Source organism: Oncorhynchus mykiss, chromosome 29 (genome assembly GCF_057628025.1).
Source record: "Oncorhynchus mykiss isolate SJ-2025 chromosome 29, ASM5762802v1, whole genome shotgun sequence".
NCBI classification, from domain to species: Eukaryota; Metazoa; Chordata; class Actinopteri; order Salmoniformes; family Salmonidae; genus Oncorhynchus; species Oncorhynchus mykiss.
The window spans coordinates 32,932,509-32,952,016 of record NC_143050.1 but is presented as its reverse complement, the minus strand read 5'-3'; the positions used below and the strand labels follow the sequence as shown (position 1 = coordinate 32,952,016).

The following is a 19,508-nucleotide window of genomic DNA, read 5'->3' as shown; positions in this document are numbered from 1 at the left end:
GGTGGTTGGGGAGAACTCACCCTCTGGCTTGGCGTCGTGTAGCAGCTTTCGATCTGCAAAGACACAGAGGAACCGTGTCATTTCACTTCTACTTGGATGGAATAATACAGGATGTGACCTGCAGTCGTTTTACAATGAGCACCCTTAAGTGTGCGCATGTACACAATGTGTGTGTGTGTGTGTGTGAGTTTGTCGTGGTAGTGAGGTTGGCCCAGACTCTTTATGACACGGGGAGTGTATGTGTGTGCGCGCACGTGTGTACATGCCCAAATGTGATCATGATCACAATGTGTGTGTTTTACGGTAGGTAGTGAGATCGCCTCGGGTGATAGGATTTTCCATCACCCGGGGATGTGTGAGTGCGTGTGGATATTGGCGTGACGAACATCAGGCTGATTGTCTTTCCGCGTCTCCCTTAGGGAGGATGAGAATGGATGGAGGGTTAAAAAAGGACTTGAGAAAATATGGGCAGCAGAAGAATTAAGAAATAAGTATGGACTTCCATCCAGTGTGTGGATTACGGGGGGGGGGGGGGGGGGCTCTACGTTAATCATTCTCCTATTTTCTCATTTGTATTTGCGTCCAATATTTCAGCCTGTTTTCAGGTGTTCTGACTTTTCTTTTGACAAAAAAGGTCAATTTGTCAGCCCAAACCCATACATTAATTCAGGCTAATGGAGTGTAGGCTTAATGAACATCCCTCAATGTCATTACACTGTTTGGTGTTTTATAACTAATGTGCACTGTTTGGATGCTGGAATTATTTGGGAGTGGACTGTATTATGAACGTGCGCAGGTAGCCTACTTTTTGAAGTGACATTCAGATGACAATCAACATGACTGGTTGGGTTCATGCCACAATAAAAGGTAAGACCTTCTTACTGTTAAAATACACGTCTTAAGGCCCATAAAACATTTTAATAGTTTTTTATTTTAAATACAAAATAAAAATACTAAGTCCCCTGAAAAAAAAGCCCTCGAATGTCACGATATAATTGAAACTCTGCTTTCATCCCATGCTGCCAAACCACTGTATGTGGGTCACTGCTTATGGCAGCACTAAGGAACTAAGGATGGATTTGTCCACAGCACTGCTGGTGTTGCAATTGGAAACGAGCCAGCCAATAGAAGACTACTTTATCTTTGGCAATGTTTTAATTCTCAACAAAATAAGTGTGGCATTGACGATGATGATGACGATAATGATGATGATCCCTAAGAGGAACATTCTGCCGATCACAAAGACGATGATGGTGAAGATTATAATGAAGATTTGAATGATGACAATATCTACCAGGTGAAGCTGCATGTGACGTTACTCACTCTGGGTGCAGAGGCCCCCGGTGCAGTTATCTGTTCCCAGGGCGGCCCCGTCGCACAGCCTGCCTCCATGTTTAGGCTCCGGGGCTGTACATTCTCTGCTGCGCTGCCTCGCACACTCCGCACTGCACACCGTCCAATCTGTCCACTCTCCCCAGCCACCATCCACTGAGAGGGAAGGTAGGGTTAAAAAAAAAACATACACGCTTAATACAGGCATGTAGACACACACACACACACACACACACACACACACACACACACACACACACACACACACACACACACACACACACACACACACACACACACACACACACACACACACACACACACACACACACACACACACACACACGCGCGCACAAACACAGAGAGAGAGAAAGAAAGAGAGAGAAACACACAGAGCCTTAGACCCAACACATATCATAAATTCCTAGAGTTAGCAAACAGCTGAGCGGAACATAACTGCACCCCCATATGGAACTTACCGATAGAGCACATACAATGGACCAGCCCTATAGCCCACCAAACAAAACCCCCTCTTCTTTCTCTCCAGGGTCGGCATTAGAAATAATACCATGTTATGTCCTATCCTGGTGCTGACTCAAGCCACAAAAGACAGTTTTCTTTTTTGTCTTGTTCCATCAAGTCTCCTTTACCACCTTACCAATTCCATAGGTTTTCAAGGTTTCCCTTTGCCTCGCTAATCTAAATGCAAATGCTGTGTTTGCACACTGGCTGGGACTCACAGGGGGAGAAAGTCTTGTGGAAGAGAGAGAGAGAGAGTTGAGAGAAAGGGGAAGAGAGAGAACAAGAGAGAGGACGAGAGAGAGAAAAAGAGAGAAAAAGAGAGAGGCTTATGGAAGAGAAAGAGAGGAAAGAGACAGAAAGAGAGAGAGAGAGCGAGAGAGAGAGCGAGAGAGAGAGAGAATAAGAGAGGGAGAGAATGAGAGGGAGGAGGAGAGAGAGAAGTGGTTGAGATGAATTGAGATTGTGTTGGCGGTAGTGTTGCCCTCGCCAGATAACTTTTTCCATTTTCTCCAACACGTTTCCCTGGTGATTGGTATGGTGGTCTGAAACCATACATTTCACCGCATGTAGAGGAACACTTGGACAGCGCTGATTAGACAGATGCTCTGATAACGAGCAACACTCCCTCTCTCTTGCTCTGTCTTTCTTTCTTTCACTTGCTCTGTAAGGGCTATTCTAAACCCTTCTGTTGTTAACTATCCTGCACTCAAGTTCCTTTTCTCTTTCTCCCTTTTCTCTTTCTCTCTGCTTCACTTTTTCTTATCCTTTTCTTTTCAAGTTTTAAGTTCTATTGTCACATGCACAAGCCTTTCTTGCAAGCTCTTTCCCAACAATGCAGTACTCAATGTCAGTAGTACAATACATTCAAGTAGAACAAAAACACACGAGAAATAGAAATAAGAAGAACACAAGAAAGTAAGTAAGCTATACACAGGGTCAGTTCCAGGGTCACAGCCAATACCATATTTAAATTTACATTGTACAGGGATACTGGAAGGGTAGGGGTAAATATGTCTAGGTGTATGGTGATTAGGCATCAACATATACAGTTGAAGTCGGAAGTTTACATACACTTAGGTTGGAGTCATTAAAACTTGTTTTTCAACCACTCCACAAATTTCTTGCTAACAAACTCTAGTTTTGGCAAGTCGGTTCGGACATCTACTTTGTGCATGACACAAGTAATTTTTCCAACAATTGTTTTCAGACAGATTATTTCACTTATAATTCACTATATTCCAGTGGGTCAGAAGTTTACCTACACTAAATTGACTGTGCCTTTAAAAGCTTGGAAAATTTGCATGGAATAGGCTTAATTTCTCAGAACAAGAATAGACTGACGAGGTTCAGAAGAAAGTTCTTTGTTTCTGGCCATTTTGAGCCTGTAATCGAACCCACAAATGCTGATGCTCCAGATACTCAACTAGTCTAAAGGCCAGTTTCACTGCTTCTTTAATCAGAACAACAGTTGTCAGCTGTGCTAACATAATTGCAAAAGGGTTTTCTAATGATCAATTAGCCTTTTAAAATGATAATCTTGGCTTAGCTAACAGAATGTGCCATTGGAACACAGCAGTGATGGTTGCTGATTATTCCACTAAAATTCAGCCGTTTCCAGCTACAATAGTCATTTACAAAATGTCTACACTGTATTTCGGATCAATTTGATGTTATTTTAATGGACAAAAAATGTGCTTTTCTTTCAAAATCAAGGACATTTCTAAGTGACTTTTGAACGGTGGTGTATATATCAGGGTCAATGCAGATAGTCCGTTTAGACATTTTGTTAGCAATTTGCAGTCTTATGTCTTGGGGATAGAAGCTGTTCAGAAGCCTGTTGGTGTCAGACTTGTTGCTCCGGTACCGTTGGCCGTGCGGAAGCAGAGAGAATAGTCTATGGCTTGGGTGGCTGGAGTCTTTTTCTGGTTCTTTCCTTTCATACCGCATGATATTCTTTATCCATGTTCACACTCTTCTAATCTTCTCTCTCTCTCTCTCTCTCTCTCTCTCTCTCTCTCTCTCTCTCTCTCTCTCGCTCTCTCTCTCTCTCTCTCTCGCTCTCTCTCGCTCTCTTGGAGGGGAGAAATGGGGTCAGATGATGAAAGCGGTTTATGAAAGCGGTTTGTAGGGAAATGATCCTAACAGCAGCAGGGGAGCCCACCTCCTCCTTGGAGAGGAGTGCTGTCATAATACAGATTGCTTTGGCAAATAATGCAACCTTACAACAAACATATCCCCCCTCCCAGACTGTCAAGACAGTTGGATAGAATGAGAACAGATAGACAGACAGATAGCCAGCCAGATAGACAAACAGACCTGGGCAGAGGGCATTACAGGTACTCTTCTGGACAGACATGCCCTCGCAGAAGGTGCCCCCATTGAGAGGGGCGGGGTTGGTGCAGGTACGGGAGCGTTTCTGGACCCCTCGCCCACAGCGCACATTACAGGCGGACCAGTCTGTCCACAATGACCACCCTCCGTTCACTGGAGAGATGGACAAAGGTGTAGAAGGAGGGAGGAAGTAGAGGGAGAGATGGAAAATAGGCAAAGGAGATGGGAAGGAGGTCGAAGGAAAAGGATAGAAGGAGAGAGAGAAGAACAGGGAGAGAAAAAGAGAGGGGGGGAAAAGGAGAGAAGCATGTAAAATGTAACATGAAAGCAGAGTATTGGGAGGGAAGAGTAAAAAACCTCCACACACACAGGCTAACTGCCTAAAACACTGGAGTGTGACAGGCCAAGAAACCAAAGGCATGTCAGAGAGCTCTCTCTCTCTCTCTCTCTCTCTCTCTCACTCTCTCTCGCTCTCTCTCTCTCTCTCTCTCTCTCTGATGTGCGAGGCTCAAAAGCAGCTGAGTGATTGACTGATTATGAGTCCATTGATCATCATTCATCGTCAGACAGGAAACAAATGTCAGTGTGAGAACACATTACTCCACTACATCTGTCTGTCTGTCTGTAGGCTCTCTCTCCCAGCAGGGCCTCCAGGCTCATCATTAACATGACAGGCAGTCAGGCACTATATATACAAATGTATGTGGACACCAATTAAAATTAGTGGATTCAACTATTTCAGCCACACCCATTGCTGACAGGTGTATAAAGTAGAGCACACAGCTATGCAATCTCCATAGACAAACATTGGCAGTAGAATGGCCTTACTGAAGAGCTCAGTGACTTTGAACATGGCTTCGTCCCCTTTCCAACAAGTCAGTTCATCAAATTTTGCCCTGCTAGAGCTGCCCCGGTCAACTGTAAGTGCTGCTATTGTGAAGTGAAAATGTCTAGGAGCAACAACGGCTCAGCAGTAAAGTGTTAGGCCACACAAACTTGCAGAACGGGACCACCGAGTGCTGAAGCGTGTAAAAATTGTCTGTCCTCGGTTGCAACACTCACTACCGAGTTCCAACCGGCCTCTGGAAGCAACGTCAGCCCAATAACTGTTTGTCTGGAGCTTCATGAAATGGGGTTCCATGACTGAGCAGCCTCACACAAGCCTAAGATCACCATGCACAATGCCAAGCGTCGCTGGTGTGGTGTAAAGCTCACCGCCATTGGACTCTGGAGCAATGAAAACATGTTCTCTGGAGTGATGACTCACGCTTCCCTATCTGGCAGTCCGACGGAAGAATCTGGGTTTGGCGGATGCCAGGAGAATGCTACCTGCCCCAATGCATAATGCCAACTGTATAGTTTGGTGGAGGAGGAATAATAGTCTGGGGCCGTTTTTCATGGTTCGGGCTAGGCCCCTTAGTTCAAGTGAAGGTAAATCTTAATGCTACAGCATACAATGACATTTTAGACGTTTCTTGGCTTCCAACTTTGTGGCAACAGTTTGGGGATGGCCCTTTCTTGTTTCAGCATGGTCCATACAAAAATAGTTTGTCGAGATCGGCGTGGAAGAACTTGACTGGCCTACACAGAGCACTGACCTTAACCCCATCAAACAACCTTTAGGATGAATTGGAACACAGACTGCGAGCCAGGCGTAATCGTCCAACATCAGTGCCCGACCTCACTAAAACTCATGGCTGAATGGAAGCAAGTCCTCGCAGCAATGTTCCAACATCTAGAGGAAAGCCTTCCAAGAAGAGTGGAGGCTGTTCTAGCAGCAAAGGGCAGACCAACTCCATATTAATGCCCATGATTTTGGAATGAGATGTTTGACAACCTTTTGGCCAAGTAGTTTAGCTACACAGATGACTGATAGACCTCAACAGGTTCTGTGTATAGACAAAAACAGTAGCTGGATTTCCAGCTGTCTTAAATGACTGTCAGTGTGGTGATTTGGTGTCATTGACACAGAGGAGGAGGTTTTGAACTAGCAAAGTGGGTTTGCGAGAGGGATTGAAAAAATAAGAGAAGAGGAAAAAAATAATATTCAGAGATGTTTCATGAGGTTTAATTAATTCGATTTTATCGTTGTCTTTCTGTTCACACAGTCCTGTGGCGATATGATAGGTGCTATTCGGTTCCTATCACTCTTTCCTTCCTTCCTACAGTACGAGCCTGCGAAAGCACAAGCAACAGAGAATCCTAGCCTCCAGGTAGCTAGCAGGCACGCAGCTGTGGAGTTGACAGCTTATCTCAAAGCCTTCCCGATGTCTTGAAACGTCTCGTCGTGTTTAAGCTCAACCAGGAAGTTGCTCATCACATTCCCGACACAAGATGGAACATAACACCAAGACATGTCAGCTTCTGACTGCTATTAACACCTACTGCTGTCTGCTGCCTATGAGAGACTGATTGGAGTAAATGAATTGACAGAAGGCCAGAAAACATCTTCTTCAGATACATGTCAAGAGAAAGGAGATGCTAACAATGTGAAAATGGATGTGGAGCGTACCTATGCAGGTACATTAGAAGAAAGAGGAAGACAATTACATGTGATGTGACAGGCTACGGCGAATGACGGAAAAATACAAAGGCTGAATGTAAAATAGGAGAGAGAATACAAGGGATGTTGTTTGCAAGGAAAATTCTCACAACTCTGTATGGTTTATTTGTTGTACTTTGTGTCTGACTACACTGTGACTTAGTGAAACAATTGAGCACCCCTCAAAATGAAGCTGCTCTTGATTGAGCTTGCCTTTGTGCAATGGACCTATTTAGAATAGTCCCAAAAGGGGCCTCCCGGGTGGCGCAGTGGTTATGGGCGCTGTACTGCAGCGCCAGCTGTGCCATCAGAGACTCTGGGTTCGCGCTCAGGCTCTGTCGTAACCGGCGACTCCTGTGGCGGGCCAAGCGCAGTGCGCGCTAACCAAGGTTGCCAGGTGCACGGTGTTTCCTCCAAAACGTTGGTGTGGCTGGCTTCTGGGTTGGATGCGCGCTGTGTTAAGAAGAAGTGCGGCTGGTTGGGTTGTGTATCGGAGGACGCATGACTTTCAACCTTCGTCTCTCCCCGAGCCCGTACGGGAGTTGTAGCGATGAGACAAGATAGTAGCTACTAAAAACAATTGGATACCACGAAATTAGGGAGAAAAAGGGGGGAAATTCAAAAAAGAATGCTCCCAAAAGTGAAAATGCTGTCTCTCAAGACTGACTCAATCAAATGCTCAAAGTAATCGAAATAAAGGGTTTGCTATATAAGGTCTGCTGCATAGGGAAAGGTAGTATTCATTAGGTACGAAATAGAATAAAGCAGACTGAAGCAAGGACGGGCTACCTGAAGTTGTCCAATAAGAAACGCTAATTGCACAATGTTTTGAAATATTTTGCTACGGTGTGTCCTAATGAATACAATCCAGTTGTCTTACCAAATACGACCACAGTGGCGGTGAGGCTGCGTCTCTTGGCCACGATGTTGCTGGCCAGACATGTGTAGTTTCCCGAGTCAGACAAACGCGCCTTCTGGATGATCAGGTTGTGGTCCGCTCGCGTGTCGATATTCCCATCCGAGCCCACCGCCTCCTCATTCTTCAACCACTCCACCTAGAACAACAGAGATTAATAAGGAGTGAGGCTGCCATTGGTCAAAATCAGAAATCCACCAATCAGAATGAAGAATGGGAGTGAAGCTGCTAAAAAGGTACATTTGAAACAATTCTTGCACAGGTTTGGAGTAACATTGTAAACTAAATATTTCCTAATGACTCACCCTGAATTTAATGTCAATGCTCTATCGATCACTACATATATATATATAATTCACTGGCCCGAAGTAGGCGTTCCAACCCTCACTATTAGAATCAGCCTATGTAAGCAACTCCCAGCCTCCCTTCAACCAATCAGAGGGATTCCCAGCCCCCCCCCTCAACCAATCAAAGCAAAGCTCTCAGCAGGGTCACACACTCCAACCATTAGCAATTCAGAAGCCATGTTGCGAGCGAAAGTAATTAGGAATTACAAACTAAACTAACGCTCCACTGATGCTTCCCTATATCGCATGGCTGGCCCAGTAAATTGAAATGAATGTGCCTTTGGGTGGAGGTGCTCAATGAGAGCGACTAGCCAGGGCATTTGGGAGCAAAGCTTGATTTATGACTGTGTGTTTGACGACAAAAACAATTCTCCCCACCCCACTGGGAGCCCTGTTGGTGTGTGTGTCCATTTGCCAGTGGAATACCAGAACCACCAATAACAGACAACCTCAGAGATTGCTTTGCTCTTTGGTAATGCCCCCAATAGACAAATGCGAGCAGAGAAATCCATAAATCACCAGTCATGTCACAAGTGGCTTTTTTTCTCTCCCTTTGATGGCCAGAGAAGTCTTTCATCATGTGCTTTTAATTTCACTCTTTTCACAGTTCTGCTCCAGAGCGCCAAGAGAAACTAAGCTGGTGGCCCTTCTCTTCCTTTCTCTCCACACAATCGTTCCTGGCCTTTAATGACTAATCAACCCCCACGTTGCCTTTCCAACTACTTTCTCCAGCACTGCTACCAACGACATGTACTCAACAGAGGGGGTCAAACCTCCAAAAAAGGAAGCCATATTGTTTATGATTCCCCCCCACCCCCCCACCCCCAATTGTGGATGTATTTATTCACACATAAAACCGGGTTATTCAACTTATTTTCACCATCACACCATTTGTCTTTACTTGTCATGTATTATTTCTCACTGTCTAATGATGACATTTTTGTGTTGTTGCTCATCCAGACTTCCTCTTCCTCCTCCCCACTCTCTCCATCTCTCTAATGTTTCTGCTTTATTGTTTAATTTCTCTCTCTCTGTCTGTCTCTGTGTGTGTGTGTGTGTGTGTGTGTGGGCAGTGATTTGCATTCTGTGGTGGCAGTCCCGGAGTCTGGCTGTTGGGGTTGGTTGGGAGTGGAGGATACGGAGACTGTGATAAGGACGTAGGGGCATAAAGCTTGGGGAGGGTGGGACATGGATTTGTTTACAGTCATTTGCCACATTTGTTCCAATTAGAAGGCATCAAGTAGCACTGGGTTGAGCCATGTCCACTCTGAGGTGTGTGTGTATATGAAGTGTGTGATCGAGTGATTGCACATAATGAAGGTTTGTGTGTGTGTGTGTGTGTGTGTTAAGTGTCTGATGCCGTCTCCCCAAGTTGATTTGTTCTTAAACCGTTACAAAACATTTTAATTGGTGAAGCACATGTCTTAAGCTGAAGGCGCAAACAAAATAGAACACACATATGTAATGGAAATGCTTTATACATTAATTAAAAGTTATTCCACAAATGAGAAGCACAGGGCTTTTCATGGCCTCGGTCTCCCACAACCATCTGTTACTCCTGTGTCTGTTCCGTCTGGACAAACTGATACTGACAGTGTGGCAGTCTGTCTTGATAACCCATCTCGTTTGACTGGTCAGATTGTCCTCAAGTGTGTCATGGTACAGGGTTGTGCCATATCTACTGGTGTCATGACAGGAGCGAGCCAGCAGGGAGCGGGGAGACTGGCACGCCCACGGTGGGAGCGGTATGGAGGCATTGATATTTATTGTGACGGTTTGAAGCTGCTCGAAATTGCAGAGATGAAAAAGTTGACATCCGTGGCAGCGCCCCTCATTTGCAGAGAATTAGCCAAAGGAGCCATAGCTACTACTTCCTAACCTTGACTCAACAACAAAGCTAAGCGCCAATCAGGTCATTCCAATCAGCCCATACATAAAAATCAGGTGTAATAACTAATCACTCTGAAACAAAAAAGTAACCGGCCGCCACATTTACATTCATTTACAGTGGAAGTGAAAGCGACAACAAGGCAATTACCAAACATTGCGGCATTTGCCCGTTTCCTTCCATCCAACTCAATTAACTATGAGTTTCATTAACAAGCCCCTTACGCCTCCTCCATCACTCCTTCCTCTCCATCCCCTCCTCCCTCAATCATGTCCAGCCTTTTCCCCATCGACGCTCCGGTGACTTTTGGAGAAATCACATTAAACAAATGAGCTTTCGGAATGTGACAGTGACATTACGCTGTGGTGGAGGCTGTGCACTAAACCTTCGGTGTGTCCTTGTCTTACCTCGCCGTCGTTTGGAAATGTTATGTTTATCAGTGAATAATGACATTTTAAGCACTGTAAATTACTTTGGATCAGCCGACTTAATGATTAATTACAATTTGGTGGTGGAAGATTGGTTGCTTAATACGAAGCCTAATGATTGTGAAGTAAAAAATGTTCCTCCCAAAGTTATTGAAAAGTATTTTTTTCCTCTCCACATCTTCAAAGTTTTTTCCTTTATTGCCTTGAGTAATCTGCGTGATCATCTTCGTGACAGTTAATATGGGCCTTTCATTGTGGCTGATACTGTAATTGTGTTTTCATTATGCTACTTTCATCATTTACCAGAGATGATCCTTCACTTCCTATCGCGCTACATTTGCAACACAATTAAACATGACAAAAATATTTTATTTTCTGACAGATCTATCAATAAACCAGGTGCACAGTGGAACCATCTTGGCTCGGATAGGAACCCCATTGTAGCTCTAGGTTCTTGCTTTTCACTTTCAACAAAACAGCCAGGTGTTTATACACTTCCCTCCGCATGTATTTGGACAGTGATGCTATTTATTGATTTGTTTGGCTCTATACTACAGGATTTTGTATTTCAAATCAAATGTTTCATATGACACAACAGTACAGAATGTCACCTTTAATTTGAGGATATTTCCAAACATACGGTATCTGATTTAGAAGTCATAAGTATTTGGACTAATTCACTTATAGTGTATTAAAGTCGTGAAAAGTTTAGCATTTGGTCCAATAGCACACAATTACTACATCAAGCTCTACAAACTCGTTGGATGCATTTACAGTTTGTTTTGGGTTATGTTTTGCCCAATTGGATTTGAACGGTGAATAATGACTGGAGTCATTTACTTTCTAAGTCAGTTTATATGATGTTTCTGAACACTTCTACATGTAAATGAATCCTGATAATGCCATGATTAATAAAAATCATAAATTAATCATGAATAATGATGAGTGAGAGGCTACAAAGTTAGAGGCTACAAAAAGAACATACTAACCTCTCACCATTACCTATGACGGAGTAGTGTCACGTTCACTGTCTTCTCAAACTTCCTGTCATAAATGAGCCAAGGCACAGCGTGCATGTAATTCCACATCTTTAATCGAAGTGAAACCTTCCCAAAAAACAGGTTAACAGAAACCGCCCGTGACGCAACCGTTGCGCACACAAAAACGCACAGAAAATAAATAATTACCCACAAACACGTGGAGAAAAAAGGCTGCCTAAGTATGATTCCCAATCAGAGACAACGATAGACAGCTGCCTCTGATTGGGAACCATACCCGGCCAACAAAGAAACAGACAAACTAGAATGCCCACCCAAATCACACCCTGACCTAACCAAATAGAGAAATAAAAAGTCTCTCTAAGGTCAGGGCGTGACAGGTAGGGTAGCATTTGTTGGGGGTATGATCTTTATCCCTCTGTAACTTTCTCACTCATCATCATTCATGACTCATTTATGATTATCCATAATCACGGTAGCATCCATATTCATCTAGAAGTGTTCACAGACATCTTATATTCTTACTTACTATCAAAGTGACTCCAAAAGTACACAATCATTTTAAGAAAATGCAATTCCTACTGGGCAAACATAACCCGAAACACAAGCAAAACAAGCTTTTAAATGCATCCAACAACTTGATCACGGAATATGGGACCAAATACTAAACCTTTGACCACTTTATTACACAATAAGTGAATTTGTTTAAATACTTATGACTTCTTCCAATGGGGACAGTAGGTAATAAAGTGCTTTCATTTCTAAAAGGTAAAACAGATATGTATGTAAATACCCACAAATAAAAGGTGACATTCTGTACTGTCACCTGGTATGAAACATTTTATCTCAAATCCAAAATGCTGGAGTATAGAGCCAAATTCAAAATGTTAACTTTACTGTCCAAATACATACAGAGGGGAGTGTAGATAGCGCCATCAAGCATCTAGTTCAGATGTGTCTGCTCCAGTCACAGTCCCCACCAGCTGTACTCTGGGACACAAGCAGCGACTGACTTTGCCATTTTGGCTCCATTACTACTGAGCCAGATGGAGTGACATTCAGGGGTGTAGTGCTGCCGGAGCGCACCAGAGCCTCGCTCCGCCACTTCTCACAGTGGTGCTTGTTTACTAAGTTAGATCAAAGCTGAATCAATGTCTGCAAAGTCATATACTATTTAGTATTCCACACAACGTAACCGAATAGAATAGCAAAGTATAACGATACCGTTAAGACCAAAAACACCACTTTATTTCTTATGAGATTTTAGGATGATTAGCTGAGTGGTCACATTATTTGTCTCACGTGGCTAAAAGCCAACAGTGTGCGCGTGCCACGGCATCACTAGGCAAAATATGTGCTTTGATTGAAACAATATAAAAGTAGGCCTAGCTATGCTATTTGTTACCACCAGGCACGGGCAAAAACGTCAAAATACAGATTTGAAATACCATAAAAGTCAAAGTATAAAATAAACTACAAAATACTTGTATTTGTAATTATTTAAATAAAATACATGTATTTTGTATTGTAAAATACAACAATAAATGTGCAAGAACAGCATCAACATTCTCAGTAACGGTGACAAAAAATGTGTTTCTTGCTATGACTGTGATATGTTGTTGTTTATCTACCTTAGTTGATCAAGTCACTCCGGATAAGAGTGTCTGCTAAATGTAAATGCTTAAATGAACATACCAAAATGAACTGCAAAGCACACTGGGTATTATTATTGGCTTTGTTTCAGGGCGAAGTCCATTAGAGTAATACTCAACATGATTTACAATTGTTAAATTTTACATTGCCATTTCAGCAGATGCTCTTATCCAGAGCGACTTAGTGCATTCATCTTAAGATAGCTACAGTTGGTGACACAACAACATATCACAATCATATCAAGTTCATTATCCCTCAACAAAGTATTTATCAAGATTTTTGACATGTACATTTATATATAGTTCATTTAACAGATGCTCTTATCACACCATAGTGCTATCAGACTTCTGATACCAATGCACGGTGAAACGGGGGCAACAAAATGTGAACCACAAAAAAAGGGTGTAGAAAAGTATTTTGAAAATACAAATTACAGTAGTTTGTACGTACAAAATACAAAAGACATTGGAGAGTAGTTAAGACCAGTGTAATACAAGTGACAAAATACTATATTTTAAATACATTTAACAATACTGCCCATCTCTGGTCACCACCATCTGCTCTAATTCGCTCACGAAACCGAGATAATTCAAGATCTAAATGCATATTCCCATGAAACTGATTGATATCAAATGATCATCAGTAAAACAATACTTTATTATTCACGATCTACAGATTAAGTATGCCTAATTTGGTGTCAAAACATTTCTTCAGATAATATTTGTGGGTATAAGCAGATGTTGCATTTGGGATGCATTTTAAAAAATGTACTTATTTTTTCTCCCCAAATGGTAGTTACAGTCTTGTCCAATCTCTGCATATCCCCTATGGACTTGGGAGAGGGGAAGGCCGAGAGCCATGCGTCCTCCAAAACACGAACCTGCCAAGCCGCTCTGCTACTTGACCCACTGCTCCCTTAACCCAGAAGCCAGCAGCACCAATGTGTCAGAGGAAACACCGTCCAACTGGCAACCAAAGTCAGCTTGCAGGCGCCCGGTCCACCACAAGGAGTTGCTAGAGCGATGGGACGAGAAAATCCCAGCAGGCCAAACCCTTCCCTAACCCAGACGATGCTGGGCCAATTGTGCACTGCCTCATGGGTCTCCCGGTTACGGCCAGCTGTGACACAGCCTGGGATTGAACCCGGGGCCGTAGTGACGCCTCTAGCACTATGATGCAGTGCCTTAGACCACTGTGTCACACAGGAGAACTTAAGGATGCATTTTACGCATATTCTAAAATGCTAAACGATAATCTGTCAGTACAAACATTGATTGAGAAATTATAACACTATTTACATTTTTTGGGGGGCGTTAAAGTACCTAACAAAACAGCACCACACCATTGTTGACATTGTCTGAGCGAACACAACAAAGAAATAGAGAGGATGCTGTGATGATATATGGTGCATTGCTTTCAAACAGTATGGACAATCACAACCATTACATATGCATAGATAAATCGGGTGAACTGTCGGCAAGTTAGTTAATGTTGAGTCAAATGTTGATTCATCTGTGCACTGCTTGTATTAGCTCAGCAATAATGTGTTTTCATGAAATCATAACACGATGCAAATTGCATCAAAATGTGACACAGCATTCAAATAAACAGCATGACCAAAGTAAATTAAGTCGTGGCAGCCCAAAAAACACAGTAGGTCAGCTGATCAACTCTAAACAGTTTCTGAACCTTTCTCTGATCCAAAATGTCTTCCGAGCTACATTCACAACAGGGGTGGTAAAGTCCATTAAAGTGGAACTGACAGCGTTTTAGCAACATGAAATCATATTATAATCTGTTCACATACTCCCCCAGGAAGAAGATGACACTTCTTTTTTTTTTACATTAACTGGGAAGCAAGCACTTAGATATGGATATGTTCACATTTTCATACTTTCATAGAATGCTTGGGAATGACATAGAGTGAGGCATTTGTGAATATTCTATAGCAATACAGAGTGGGAAAGCAGCCGTGTGTTTGTACAATTGATAGACCCTGCAGTAAATAAAACCTAATGGGAGAAAACATACCTCAAAGTCCATTCAAGAACATAAAATAATGATTTTGGAAAACGTGTCGTTCAGTACAAACTGTTCCGCAACGCAGCAACCGTTCAAGCGAACTGAACGCACATCAGGACCGGACTCGACACAGAACGGTGCACCATAACCAATCAGAGCTACAGTAGGCCTATATGCAAATAAGCCATTTGCCAAATGGGCCTGCCATCATTACCTTTGAACTGGACTGTGTGCTTACAGGCAGTAACAACAGCACGACTTTAGATCATTAGAAAGCATTTACCAAAATACACAAAATACACTTCTATGGATTTCTGTAAATATGTAAATACCATGGGAGTCCACTTACATGTGGGAACTTTACAGTCCTATTGGTCAAACAACCATGAACATGTAGGCTCTCTCTCCCTCAGTTAACTATGCACATCAACAACAACAAAGAGATCAGCAACTAATCAATGTTAGCCAGAGCCAGATGAGCTAAAAATCTAATGAGGAAATAGTAGATAAACCCTCTCAAACTTTTTAAACTTGTAGTTGACCATCAAAATTGCAATGATAAACGATGGGGAATAGTAGCCTGCTCACCCTTCTGTAGCTTGCCTGCCAATACATGCTTGTCCCAACCCATGTTTCGACAACTGAATGGGAACTTGCCTGCCTGCCCTCCCATTTGATTGATGCCAAATACATTTGATTGACACCTAAAAGATATGCTAACAACATAGCTAGATGGCAAGGTGATTCACAATCTTTGCTAGATAACCAAATGACACCTGCATCTCTAGCTGTAGCCACCGAAATACGATATGGCGGAAAAGTCGTCCACTCACCCACTCCTCCAATGACATGTCACCTTCCCAGCAGCTAGCTAGCTAATGTTAGGATCCATATAATTAACTTTCTAAATAAATAGCGACATAAATAGATAAGCTAACCTATTAGCCACGTTATGACTGACTTAAACAGGGCATCTCGAAGTGCTGGAGGCAGCAAACAATGAGGTTTACATCCTGATATCAATATGTATTGGTGAATAAGGTACACAACATGACCAAAAGTATTTGGACACCTGCTTGTCGACCATCTCATTCCAAAATCATGGCCATTAATATGGAGTTGGTCCCCCCTTTGGTGCTATAACAGCTTCCACTAGATGTTGTAAAATTGCTGCAGGGACTTGCTTCCATTCAGCCACAAGAGTATTAGAGAGGTCGGGCACTGATGTTGGGTGATTAGTCCTGGCTCTCAGTCAGCATTCCAATTCATCCCAAAGGTGTTTGATGGGGTTGAGGTCAGGGCTCTGTACAGGCCAGTCAAGTTCTAACATACCAATCTCGACAAATGATTTCTGTATAGAGCTCGCATTGTGCACGGGGGCATTGTCATGCTGAAACAGGAAAGGGCGTCCCCCAAACTGTTTCCACAAAGTTGGAAGAACAGAATAGTCTACAATGTCATTGTAGGCCTAGCTCGAACCATGAAAAAAGCCCCAGAACATTATTCCTTCTCCACCAAACTTTACAGTTGGCACTATGCAATCGGACTGGTATCCATCTCACTACCAGATGGTGAAGCGTGATTCATTACTCCAGAGAATGCTTTTCCACTGCATTGAACTGCATCCATATATTCTGCCAACAAAGCCTTACTCTATGTCATGGAATTTGCAGTCAAATAAAACCTATTTTTAAAACCTCTTATAAAGTATATGATGTCTGATTGTTTCATATATGCAAAGTAGTTCAAACGCTGTCAGTTCCACTTTAAGTGATGTTTGGTTAGAGGAGTTATAGTTATTCCCCAGATTCACGTGGAGATGTTCAGATGGTTACATTTCCACTGTAGATGAGGATATCTCCTTGGTTGAGAGCCATGTTGGAGAAACGGCTGGACTTCTATGTATTCTTTAACCACTGTCTTCCTTCACTAGAGTCACATTCATGAATGTGTAAACTAACTCAAAATAGTTTAAAATGACAGTTTCTTGACCGTGTCCAGCTTGCTAATAATCGGCAAAATGAAAGCTAGACAGTTAGGGGACCATAGAACATTCCAAAAATGATGGATAGTCTCAAGTCTTGTTAGCCGTATATACGGGATACACATGGTAAACACTCTCCGCTGAAATTCTTACTTGCACGTTACTTCTGGACAATGCAACAACAATAAGAAACAATAAAAGATAAGAATGGTGAACATAAGGTACATGGCTTAGTGGAATAGATGAAAGATTTGAGCATAAGTACAATACAGGAATGCACAATTTATAGACCAATGTTTACATGTGTTTTGTGGAAGGGAGGATTGAGGGCAAGAGTTTAAATTCTACAGTATTTAGCAATCAAAATAAGAGTCTAGGAGTAGCAGTTGTGATGTGTGTGTAGCAGGAATACACTGAGTGCACAAAACATTTAGGACACCTGCTCTTTCCATGACATAGACTACGTAACTAGGTGAATCCAGGTGAAATCTATGGTCCCTTATTGATGTCACTTGTTAAATCCACTTCAATCAGTGTAGATACAGGTAAGGAGACAGGTCGAAGAAGGATTTTTAAGCATTGTGACAATTGAGACATGGATTGTGTGTGTGCCATTGAGATGGTGAATGGGCAGGACAGAAGATTTAAGTGCCTTTGAATGTATTATGGTAGAAGGTGCCAGGCGCACCGGTTTGAGTGTGTCAAGAACTGCAACGCTGCTGGGTTTTTCATGCTCAAATGTTTCCCGTGTGTATCAAAAATGGTCCACCGCCCAAAGGACATCCAGCCAGCTTGACACAACTGTGGGAAGCATTGGAGTCAAAATGGGCCTACATCCATGTGGAACGCATTCGACACGCTTTCGACACCTTTCGACACCTTGAGTCCAAGCCCAGATTAATTGAGGCTATTCTGAGGGCAAAAGGCGGTGCAACTCAACATTAGGAACATGTTCCTAATGTTTTGTACACTCAGTGTATCTTTTCACTCTCTCTCTCTCTCTCTCTCTCTCTCTGTAGGACAGTGTGGTGGACTGTCGGCTCTCAGACCTTCGTGTGGAGGACACTGTAGAAGCTGTCCCTACGGTGACAAGGACAGGCAGAGACTGGGGAGACTGGACTACATGCTGCTGAGGTAGCAGACAGAGCTGAGGGACAATCACACCCTCACAGGACACACCCTCGCAGCCCAGATGAGCACACTACGATAGGCCAGGGTAAGAGGACACACACACACAGGACAGGCAGGCGAACATTGACTGGCAGAGAGTCAACATTTGACTGGCCTGGTCCCAGATCTGTTTATGCTGTCTTGCCAACTCCTGATTTATTTAAAACACTTTTTATATACACTACTCAAAAAAATAAAGGGAACACTTAAACAACACAATGTAACTCCAAGTCAATCACATTTCTGTGAAATCAAACTGTCCACTTAGGAAGTAACACTGATTGACAATAAATTTCACATGCTGTTGTGCAAATGGAATAGACAACAGGTGGAAATTATAGGCAATTAGCAAGACACCCCCAATAAAGGAGTGGTTCTGCAGGTGATAACCACAGACCACATCTCAGTTCCTATGGTCCCTGGCTGATGTTTTGGTCACTTTTGAATGCTGGCGGTGCTTTCACTCTAGTGGTAGCATGAGACGGAGTCTACAACCCACACAAGAGGCTCAGGTAGTGCAGCTCATCCAGGATGGCACATCAATGTGCGAGCTGTGGCAAGAAGGTTTGCTGTTTCTGTCAGCGTAGTGTCTAGAGCATGGAGGCGCTACCAGGAGACAGGCCAGTACATCAGGAGATGTGGAGGGCAACAACCCAGCAGCAAGACCACTACCTCCGCCTTTGTGCAAGGAAGAGCAGGAGGAGCACTGCCAGAGCCCTGCAAAATGACCTCCTGCAGGCCACAAATGTGCATGTCTGCTCAAATGGTCATAAACAGACTCCATGAGGGTGGTATGAGGGCCCGACGTCCACAGGTGGGGGTTGTGCTTACAGCCCAACACTGTGCAGGACGTTTGGCATTTGCCTGAGAACACCAAGATTGGCAAATTCGCCACTGGCGCCCTGTGCTCTTCACAGATGAAAGCAGGTTCACATTGAGCACATGTGACAGACGTGACAGTCTGGAGACGCCGTGGAGAACGTTCTGCTGCCAGCAGCATCCTCCAGCATGACCGGTTTGGCGGTGGGTCAGTCATGGTGTGGGGTGGCATTTCTTTGGGGGGCCGCACAGCCCTCCATGTTCTCGCCAGAGGTAGCCTGACTGCCATTAGGTACCGAGATGAGATCCTCAGACCCCTTGTGAGACCATATGCTGGTGCGGTTGGCCCTGGGTTCCTCCTAATGCAAGACAATGCTAGACCTCATGTGGCTGGAGTGTGTCAGCAGTTCCTGCAAGAGGAAGGCATTGATGCTATGGACTGGCCCGCCGTTCCCCAGACCTGAATCCAATTGAGCACATCTGGGACATCATGTCTCGCTCCATCCACCAACGCCACGTTGCACCACAGACTGTCCAGGAGTTGGCGGATGCTTTA

General features: G+C 43.4%; 1 protein-coding gene across 4 annotated transcripts in view; it reads right to left on the bottom strand.

The window, feature by feature from the left end:
* LOC110509703 (netrin receptor UNC5D) overlaps nt 1-19,508 on the bottom strand; it is a 322,852-nt gene that overhangs the window by 55,629 nt on the left and 247,715 nt on the right. For 2 of the 4 annotated variants that reach the window (XM_036967782.2, XM_036967783.2), the window contains exons 5-8: nt 7,608-7,782; nt 4,171-4,338; nt 1,324-1,488; nt 21-53 (exon numbers count right to left, since the gene is read on the bottom strand). In XM_036967782.2, coding sequence (XP_036823677.1) covers nt 21-53; nt 1,324-1,488; nt 4,171-4,338; nt 7,608-7,782 — 541 coding nt within the window. The remainder of the gene's footprint in view (nt 1-20; nt 54-1,323; nt 1,489-4,170; nt 4,339-7,607; nt 7,783-19,508) is intronic. The other 2 variants (XM_036967784.2, XM_090227046.1) reach the window with 1 other exon arrangement.